General features: G+C 44.0%; 1 protein-coding gene across 4 annotated transcripts in view; it reads left to right on the plus strand.

The window, feature by feature from the left end:
• The window catches only part of PLD5 (phospholipase D family member 5), a 383066-nt gene extending 373637 nt beyond the window's left edge, over positions 1 to 9429 (plus strand). For 2 of the 4 annotated variants that reach the window (XM_017532108.2, XM_037739838.1), the window contains 2 exons: positions 3817 to 3931; positions 8069 to 9429. In XM_017532108.2, the coding sequence (XP_017387597.1) occupies positions 3817 to 3931; positions 8069 to 8325 (372 nt within the window). In that variant the 3' untranslated portion in view covers positions 8326 to 9429. The remainder of the gene's footprint in view (positions 1 to 3816; positions 3932 to 8068) is intronic. The other 2 variants (XM_017532109.2, XM_017532110.2) reach the window with 2 other exon arrangements.
• Positions 9430 to 10399: the final 970 nt, after the last annotated feature.

Genomic DNA, 10399 nt, shown 5'->3' on the forward strand with positions numbered 1-10399 from the left:
TTTAGTAGAGACGGGGTTTCACTATGTTGACCAGGATGGTCTTGATCTCTTGACCTCGTGATCCACCCGCCTCGGCCTCCCAAAGTGCTGGGATTACAGGCTTGAGCCACTGCGCCCGGCCCTGTGTTTTCATCTTAATCTCCCTAATAGTCTGGTAGCAATGATGGGTAATAGAAATTCTGATCTTGGTTTAACTAGCTTTTGTAAACTGAGGAAATCATGCACATACCTGTAAAATCACAAATCAGTATAAGTATTGGAAATGAAAACATGGGCCAGGTGCAGTGGCTCATAGCTGTAATACCAGCACTTTGGGAGGCTGAGGCAGGTGGATCACCTTAGGTCAGGAGTTCAAGACCAGCCTGACCAACATGGAAAAACCGTCTCTACTAAAAATGCAAAAAGTTAGCCTGATGTGGTGGCACATGCCTGTAATCCCAGCTACTTGGGAGGCTGAAGCAGGAGATTCTCTTGAACCTGGGAGGCAGAGGTTGTGGTAATCCAAGATTGCACCATTGCACTTTAGCCTGGGCAACAAGAGTGAAACTCCACCTCAAAAAAAAAAAAAAAAAAATGACCGATTACTACCACAGATCTGTTTTCCAGAAATACCTGAGAGTTGGATCAGGGTACCAACCTGGGTTTGGAATAAGATGCCCAGGAGCAGAGGAGAAGCAGGTACAGTCCCAGGAGGTCAGGCAGAGACACAAGAGACTAGAGTCTAATTGTGTTCAACACCTTTTCACAGACAAGAAAACTCTTGGGATTGATTCAGCTCATGGACAGCATTTTCCAGATAATTATAATGGCATACGGGGCTCCAAAAAAAGGGAAATGAGGAAAAGGACAGGTGTCTAATTCACTAGTGGCTCACATGATGCTTGGTAGAGTTTTCAAAACATACGTGTTAAATGAATGCATGCATAACAAATGAAGTCAAAGAAGGGAGCCAGGGCCAGGCACGGTGGCTCATGCTGGTAATCCCAGCACTTTGAGGGGTTGAGGTGGGCGGATCACGAGGTCAGGAGTTCAAGACCAGCCTGGCCAACATGGTGAAACCCCATCTCTATTTAAAAATACACAAATTAGCCAGGCGTGGTGGTGCATGCTTGTAATCCCAGCTACTTAGGAGGCTGTGGCGGGAGAATTGCTTGAACTGAGACCTGGGAGGCAGAAGTTGCAGTGAGTCAGGATCACGCCACTGCACTCCAGCCTAGGGTACAGAGTGAGACTCCATCTCAAAGATAAAAATAGAAGGGAGCTAATAAAGGCAGAGTAATAAGAAAGATCTGTAAGCCAGTGGGGGGACAGCGCAGAGCCCAGGACAGTGCCTGAGTCCAAGGTGTGTTAGCCATTTTCTGCAGGCATGTGCTGGGAAAGGGTGACTGCCCATGAAGAGGCTGCCCACTGAAGTCACACACTCTGGAGGTCAGCACACGCACACGTAGAAGAGCCCCTGTTACTTGCAAGGTCTAGCAGGAGCAGAGAGGACAGTCTAGGGTTTTTGGTATACCATATGGTGCATTTGCTCCAATCTCCTTTTCCAGATTCCCCTCTGGCCGAGTCACGGGTTCATGCCCGTGACTGTTCATGCCTGTTTCTTGACCCCCACAGCACACCTGCCACTAGGGCACCTGCAGTGGAAACCTCTAGGTCATGAAATATTAACTGCTGTCATTTAAGAATTGCGAAAAATTACAAGGAAAGTAGAATCCATCATTGCAACCTTTACAGGACTTAACCAGCTTCATCTTTTTGACATTTTTGAATGAAGATGGTCACTTTTTTTAGTAAACCAAACATTAATAGTTCATGCATAGCCATTTTATAAAACTGAAGCCATACCTTTCTAAGCATCAGTACAAGCCTAGATAGGCAAGCAGCTTATGGTCCCAAAGTCTAGAACACAGAGAGGTGATAAACTCTTCCAAGAAAAGTGAGCATTGGAATCTGCATAGGGTGTGTCTTCAGGAGCCTGGGAACTAGGTAGGGACTCTCTGTTCTTAAAGGAGTGGGCACGCCCACCTCCAACCACCTCCTACCCTGATGTGGGTTTATCTCCCTAAGGGCTTATGGAAGGAGAAGAGACTGTGACACACAAAATTGTCCCAGTCATCTGATTTTTTAGAATTTTTTTACAAATTAATAAATTACTTTGAAATGTCTTTGCTGTCACCCACAGTGTATTAGGTGTCTAATACTACCAGTGCATAAAATCTGATTTCTGCTGTCATTTCAGTCTTCCAGAGAAAGCTGTTTCCCCTCTTCAGGGCCATCTTTGACTTTCTAGAACAAATGGGTTTTTACTAAAACCTCAAGCTGTGACTCTATCCTTGACTTAACTCAAGATGCGTATTTTATTCTTTTTGAAATCTTTGTTGATTCTACAATAATATCTTTCCTAAAAGGAAGCATTCACATGTGTGGCCATGTGTTGTGATTGAATGTCCAAGCTAAGTAACTTCTAGCTATGATTGATGGTGATGTCCTCAATATTCATGTGACTTCATGAATATATAACTGTGACTTCAGAACACTCACAGGTTATTAAGTCAGTTTGAAGAGTCCAGAAACCAATGTAGATTTTGTGGAAGACAGGTGCTGAGGACACTGGGTAAACCAGGTGTCATTGTCTGTAACCGTGGTGATATGGCCCTGGGAGACACAGCATGTTTATCTGTTTTGTGGAATAGACAGTTTTTAGGTAGATTTTGATCTCTGTACTGTGAACCTCAAGGATTTTTACAAAAAATCAGAATAGAACTTTTGAGGCTAGAAGGGATCTTAGTGATCGTCGATTTTATCACACCTCTACCACGCTGGGGAGGGGGAAGTCCAGCTGTCATTATTTCCCCAAACCAAATGTGAGCGCTTACAGTTTTACAACTGTAAATGACATCTCCTTTTCTAGGCATCATGCCATTTTCCTCTCTGCCTCTTCTTTCCTTTAAATACACATGATTCTATAGCTGTAAGACATTCCAAAAGGTTCCACAGTTCTGAAAATGCTCAGCATTTTCCAGGGTAGGGGATACCCGAGGTTTTCACCTTAGACTAACGTCTTCCAGTGAGCTCAGTCATGCAGTTCCATGAGCTTAGCCACAGTTTAAGCCTCGTCTGAGAATTTAGCAAATCAGCAGGCCCCTGAGGCATAGCCTGGCTGTACCTGCAGTCATCCCTCTTCTTTTAGCTGCCCCATTTCTGGCCTTAGGTGAACTGGAATGTTGCCTTTTGGGTCAATAAATGTTGAAATTCAGAACTCAGGGTTTGAAGTTGTGATTTTTTTATTTTTGATTGGCCTATCAAAAGAGCTCCTAGACTTAGGTGTTTAGATGGAAAAGTATTTGTTCCTGTGGCAGAATCTCTTTTGACCTTTGCAAATCCCCAGTTTAATCAGCTAGTCATTGACATAATGCATGCAACATGTGAGAATACTCATTCAGTTCATTGGCATGCTTGACAGGGAGCACCCTGAGGCATGCTTCAAATGCCAGCACACCCTGCTGAATAAGACAATGAGAATTAAACAAGCTTCTGGCCCTCATCCTGCTGAAAAAGGAAATGAATTTTGTGTTCATTTTGTAGCTTAAAAGTGTTAATTATAGACCTAGTTGAGCATGCTAATTTTCTCTTGTTGCCTATATAGATTTGAGAACAAAAATAGCCTCATCCATATGAGGTAATAAGATTATGGCTTTAGTAACCCAATGTGAGGTCTATTGTTGATCTGTGGATAATACATTCTTTTGTGCTCTTGGACAAGATCAGAAATGTTCCTGATTTACCTGCTTTTTTTGTTTCTTTTTTGTCTTACAGAAATTTTTTGATCTGGAAAGAGAAAATGCTTGTGCCACAAAAGAACAAAAGAACCACACCTTTCCTAGGTTAAATCGCAACAAGTACATGGTGACAGATGGAGCAGCTTATATTGGTAGGTGTCAGGGCTGTGAGGCTCCTTAGGACAGGTCACCCAGGCAGTGGCAGTCCAGCTGCGCTCCGCGGTACCCCCTGTCAAGGAAGCAAGGCCTTGGGAACCACTGCTGGTGAATGGGGGGAACTGGAGGTCAGGAAACGGGACGGTGAGGACAGGGAGCTCATCATTCGAATATCTCTTCCATGGCCTGATTTGTGTACTAGGAGATACATAAGATGCCTTTCCATAAATGTTTTGTAGAAATTTTCTGGCCCATTTGCCACATTGTACAGGCAAGGGTGGGAATGGCTCATCAAAGATGTGTCCCATACTGCAGCAAGCACAGTGTCATTCCCCTGCCCACAGCACCGCAAGACAGCCTGACCTGCGTGGTGGGCAGGCAGACAGTGGAGTGGGTCAGTGCCCAGCCCGTTGTCCCATCCCTGCCGTCTCCCAAATGTCTGGCTTTGTACAATTTACTTGAGCTCTTCAAACCTCAGTTTTCTCATCTGTAAGATGGGGCTAATAATAGTAACTACTGCTGGGGGGCGGTGGTGCGTGCCTGTAGTCCCAGCTACTCGGGAGGCTGAGGTGGGAGGATCGCTTGAGCCCAGGAGTTCTGGGCTGCAGTGCGCTATGCCGATCGGGTGTCTGCACTAAGTTCAGCATCAATACGGTGACCTCCTGGGAGCGGGAGACCACCAGGTTGCCTAAGAAGGGGTGAACCGGCCCAGGTCGGAAGTGGAGCAGGTCAAAACTCCTGTGCTCATCAGTGGTGTAATCAAGCTTGTGAATAGCCACTGCACTCCAGCCTGGGCAACAAGAGCAAAACTCTGGCTCAAAAAAAAAAAAAATCATTCAAAGCTACTCTATCATGAAGCCACTGAGAGTACCATTTGCCATTGTGCTCTTTCTTGAGGGGGACAGATAATCGGTTGGGATGAGGGGAGAGAGAGAAAGCAAAAGGGAGCAGGTCCCTCTCTGTGCTGATATTTGATTTAGGGACCTGGTGTTCTTAGGCTCTGAGGAATAAACTTGAGTAAAATGAGAGATGAGAAACCACCTTCTGATATTCCCTGGGATGCCAAATGGAAAAGGGAATTGACATGTTTGAGGGTTCCAGCAAACAGAGCAGGGATCAAAAGATGGAAGCTACAAAGGAACAGAGACTGGCTCTCTCCATAGATGTGCTTTCTTCCAGCAGCTTCTCCCACAGATGGCTGCAGGCCCTTGGGCCAGGGATGCCAAGGAGACGGATGATCTCAGCTTCTTAGTGATTTCTGCAGCGATACCTGAGTTGCTGCAGAGGACATGGAAGATCATTCTCTATACCTAAAACCTGTCAGTTCCCTTTATGGAATCAGCTCTTATCCAAAGAGGAGAACAAAACTGGGAGCTTAGATCAGATCCGGCTTGGTGGTAATTTCGAAAACAATTTTGTCCGTCTTGACATGGCTAGATATTTTTTAGTGAGAATAATTCTGGTTTATCATACAGTCTGGCAGAACTGGGTGCACCATTGATTAGCCACTGATTCGGCAAATTTATTCACCTCTTTGAGCCTCCCAGTCCTCAGCTGTGAAGTGGAAGTAAGTCCCACCAACCATATAGATAATATATATAAATACCAAGTAGAAGCTGGTTCCGGTGGCTTGCACCTGTAGTCACAGCTACTTAGGAGGCTGAGGTGGGAGGATTGCTTGAGCCCAAGAGTTCAAGGCTGCAATGAACTATGATCAGGCCCCTGCACTCTAGCCCGGGCAAGAGAGAGATTCTGCCTCTAAAAATAAATAAATCAGGCCTGGCGCAGTGGCTCACTCCTGTAATCCCAGTGCTTTGGGAGGCTGAGACGGGTGGATCACTTGAGGTCAGGAGTTTGAGACCAGCCTGGCCAACGTGATGAAACCCCATTTCTACTAAAAATACAAAAAAGTAGTAGGGTGTGGTGGTGGGCACCTGTAACCCCAGCTACTCGGGAGGCTGAGGCAGGAGAATTGCTTGAACCTGGGAGGCGGAGGTTGCAGCGAGCCGAGCGGCAGGGCAAGATTGTCTCAAGAAAGAAAGAAAAAGAAAGTGGGAGGGTGGGAGGGAGGGAAGAAGGAAGGAAGGGAGAGAAAAGAAGGAAGGAAAACTACTCAGTTATAGAGTAGGGCGTTCCCAGAAAGCAAGTGGAGGAATGTGGTGTGTTTGTTTTTCTCGTGTAGGGGTCTTATCTATGTAAAAGCTAAGCTAGGCTGTGTCTATGTGTGAGTGAGCTGACAGCATGAGCCAATTTATTATTCTGTTGGTTTGAAGGAAACATTCTCGTGTGAAATGACATTCCAGCGTGTACGTACATTGAAGCATAACTAGAACTACCTTGAAAGCAGGTACTGTTATGGGTATTGGGACATCTGCTGCAGGAGAGTAGCCTTTGGGATATCATTAGGCTGCTTTCTCAGTTGTAAACATCTTATGACCATGGTTGTGACTGGCAAGGAATATGCCTTGTTAGTCTCAAGATGGAGCTGAAATGGCATTACTCTGGCTCTCCTAGGCGACCGCTTCCCCTACACCTTGAAGATGGACCGCACGGGAGTGGCATAGACATTATTAGTCTTTTCTGGGGCAGATCCCAGACTTACTCCTTTAAATGAGCTGAATCGTGTCCCTCCAAAATTCATATTTGAAGTCCTAGCTCCCAGTACCTCAGAATGTAACTCCATTTAGAGACAGGATCTTTAGAGAAATAGCCAAGTTAAAATGAGGTCATTAGTGTGGCCCCTAATCTAATATGGCCAATGTCCTTGTAAAAAGGGGAAATTTGGACAGAGACATGCATAGAAGAAGACAACATGAGGAGACGCAGAAAATGTCATGGAGGGGTTGGGCACGGTGGCTCACCCCTGGAATCCCAGCATGTTGGGAGGCTGAGGTGGGAGGACCGCTTGAACCCAGGAGTTCGAGAGCAGCCTAAGCAACATAGCAAGACCCCATCTCTATTTAAAACTGTTAAAAAAAAAAAAAAGGGGGGGGGGGCCCTGGGCACTGTGGCTCACACCTGCAATCCCAGCACTTTGGGAGGCCAAGACAGGTGGATCACAAGGTCAAGAAATCAAGACCATTCTGGCCAACATGGTCAAACCCTGCATCTACTAAAAATACAAAAAATTAGCCGGGTGTGGTGGCACACCTGTAATCCCAGCTACTCGGGAGGCTGTGACAGGAGAATCGCTTGAACCCAGGAGGTGGAGGTTGCAGTGAGCCGAGATCGCGCCACTGCACTCCAGCCTGGCAAGAGAACAAGACTCTGTCTCAAAAATAAAATAAAATAAAATAAATTTTAAAATGAGAAGAACCAATAAAGTAAAGAAAGAAAGAAAAAGAAAATAGAAAATGTCACAGAGAAAATGCCCATCTGCAAGCCAAGGAGAAAGGCCTGGAGAGGATCCCTTCCTTGCGGTCCTCAGAAGGCATCAACATCAACCCTCCCAACACCTGGACTTTGTCTCCAGAACTGTGAGACAATACATTTCTGTAGTTCCAGCCACCCAATTTGTGGGACTTTGCTATGGCAGCTGAAAAAACATGAATGCACCACCTAACGCAGGGCAGTCATACTCAGCCTGTTTTCACAGCACCTGCCCCGCTTCCTGGGCCAAGGGGCCGGATCCTGGGTCTGGGAAATGATTTACAGCCCAATCAAGGAGTATTTGTTAGGAACTGAGTTTCTTTCTCTAGCTTTCACTTTTTCTTTGATGTGAAAGCTTCAGGGCCTTATAATTAGAATCCCTCATTTGTTCTCATGGATTAGATGTTGTCTTTTTGAGAAGGTAGTAATTACTCACAGGATTTTTAAATGTATCCCTATGTTTTAAATGTTGCTGTATTTAGCATGTCAATAAGAAATAACATTTACGAGAAAGAACAGCAGATTCCTTGTTTTGAGTTTCCACTGGAGCAAAGCTGAAGAAAATGCCAAAATAATATGTAAATATTAATATGCCATATGTAAGCCTTCTTGGAATTTTTTTTTCGGAGCTGTCAACACAATTCACCCTCTCCGTTGTTATTCCTGGGTGTTGATGGTTTTTAATAGACTCCACTCTGAATTTCATTATATTGGGTATATTCCCAGTGGACTCTAACTCTTCAACGTTATTTCTTTGTTTGCAGGAAATTTTGACTGGGTAGGGAATGATTTCACCCAGAATGCTGGCACGGGCCTTGTTATCAACCAGGCAGATGTGAGGAACAACAGAAGCATCATTAAGCAACTTAAAGACGTGTTTGAAAGGGACTGGTATTCACCATACGCCAAAACCTTACAGCCAACCAAGCAGCCGAACTGCTCCAGCCTGCTCAAACGCAAAGCTCCCTCCAACAAAACTGCCACAGACAATGCAGGAGGGAAGGAGGCCTGGAGCGTATAACGGGAACGAACAAACTGATGTGGCAGGTCGGCATTTCTTATTTATACATAAAGGACTTGAGGAGAGAAAACACTTTAATATGTCTTTTTTTTTAGGGAAAAAGCACACTTATAAAAATATTCTCTGAATGACACACAATACCTATCTAACACTATCTTAGCGTCGTGTACACTAAAATTAAGACTTTTGTATTTATTACCTCTGACAGAGAATGTCATTCTGGCGTAGAAGTTAGTTTTTACGTTTGCATACCAATTTTAAGACTTTGATTCCTGTTCCTTTCTAGTTTTAGAACTTTTTCTGCTGACCCACCTGGTCAGTTGCTAGGAAGCTTAGCATGAGGTGAGCTCTTTAACACCATTCTGAGAACTGCTGATTTAGAGAGGAAGATGAGGATTTTGCCTTGGGGAAGAGATTGATAAAACCAAGTGTTTATCCTTGCAAATCATCTCCAAGACCTATGCAGTCAGCTAAGCACGAACAGCTTATATCTCATGCCAGCCTTCAACGCCCTTGAAAAAGATCCTTTTCGGCCTTCCTTTCTTCTTACACCAAAGGTTGTATTTGATATCATTTTCTCTTCCCACAAAATGTTCCCATTATACAGCATTTTCTGTATTCACCTCAACATTACTTCTAACTCTGATAATATCTTTTGAAAACATACGAATTTCTCAGAACGGACACAAAGTGGAGATAGCAGTCTTTCATTTTCACCTTTCAACCGCATCTCTTTTTCCCTACCCAATTGGTATTTTAAAAGAACCACAGTCAGCAATATGTATCCTTTCTCTCGAGCTCAGAAAAATTATGTAGCCACCTGCTAATATCCAGCAAGTTATCAAGTCTGCATTTTGAGAATAAAGTAGTTTTTCACATTCTTGTTTAGTTTATGGTATTATAAAGGAATGATCTCTATGCGCCAGTGGATTTTAATTTCCTTAGAATCATTATGCTGTTGAGAGTATGCCAGCAAACATTTATAGAGCTATTTAATATACCTGCTATTTAATATACCAAATGCTTTTCAGAGAAATGCAATTTAAATAACTGTGCTTAACATATTTTACTAAGAAACAGAAATATTGAATTATTGTTCTATAACATAATTGTGTGTTGTTGTTTTATATCTATACAATATATACCCCTGTATTCATGGAAACCACTGCTACATGAGGGAGAGGCATGGCCTCTTCAGAACCCAGGGCAGGTGGCTGGAAGTTCCAGTTCCAATGTCGTTCCTGACTCTGTGACTCAAAGCAGAGTTCCTCAGTTCTTGGCCTTGGGCTTCTCTTGGTAACGTAGACGGCAGTCCTCACCTACCTCGCAAGGATGTTGTCATGGTAGGAAATATTTATAACTCATTTTGAAATCAAAAGAACCTATATAAATGCTAAGCATTATAATGTATAATCTTTTTCTTGAAATAATCTTTGTCCTATCTTGATAGAATCAATACCAGGTCCTCCCTGAGAATCTGCAAAGGAAAACAGATCCACAGTTTCCAGTGGCAAATGTGGATGAAAAGAACACAGCACCACAAAGACCCTGGTGGAGATCTGGATTGTTGACATTTCAGTGGGACATCATGTTGGGTCACTTTGGCATGAATAACATTAACACAAAACTAGACATATTGCTAGGGACTGTTCTTCAGGACCAGAATACACACGTGTTTTCAGAGCAAGGAAAATCTCAACTATTCTTTTTTGTTTCTAGAGATCTGATTTCTAATTTTCTTTTTTTTTTTTAAAGACAGTGTCTTGCTCTGTCCCCAGGCTGGAGTGCAGTGGCACAATCTCGGCATACTGCAACCTCCACCTCCCAGGTTCAAGCGATTCTCCTGCCTCAGCCTCCCGAGTAGCTGGGATTACAGGCACCCACCACCATGCTTGGCTAATTTTTGTATTTTTAGTAGAGACAGGGTTTCACTGTGCTGACTAGGATGGTCTCGATCTCCTGACCTTGTGATCCACCTGCTTTAGCCTCCCAAAGTGCTGGGATTACAAGCATGAGCCACCACATCTGGGGAGACTTGATTTCTAAATGCCACGAAAGTGATGGAGGAGCCTGT

Source organism: Cebus imitator, unplaced genomic scaffold (genome assembly GCF_001604975.1).
Source record: "Cebus imitator isolate Cc_AM_T3 unplaced genomic scaffold, Cebus_imitator-1.0 Scaffold75, whole genome shotgun sequence".
Classification (NCBI taxonomy): Eukaryota; Metazoa; Chordata; class Mammalia; order Primates; family Cebidae; genus Cebus; species Cebus imitator.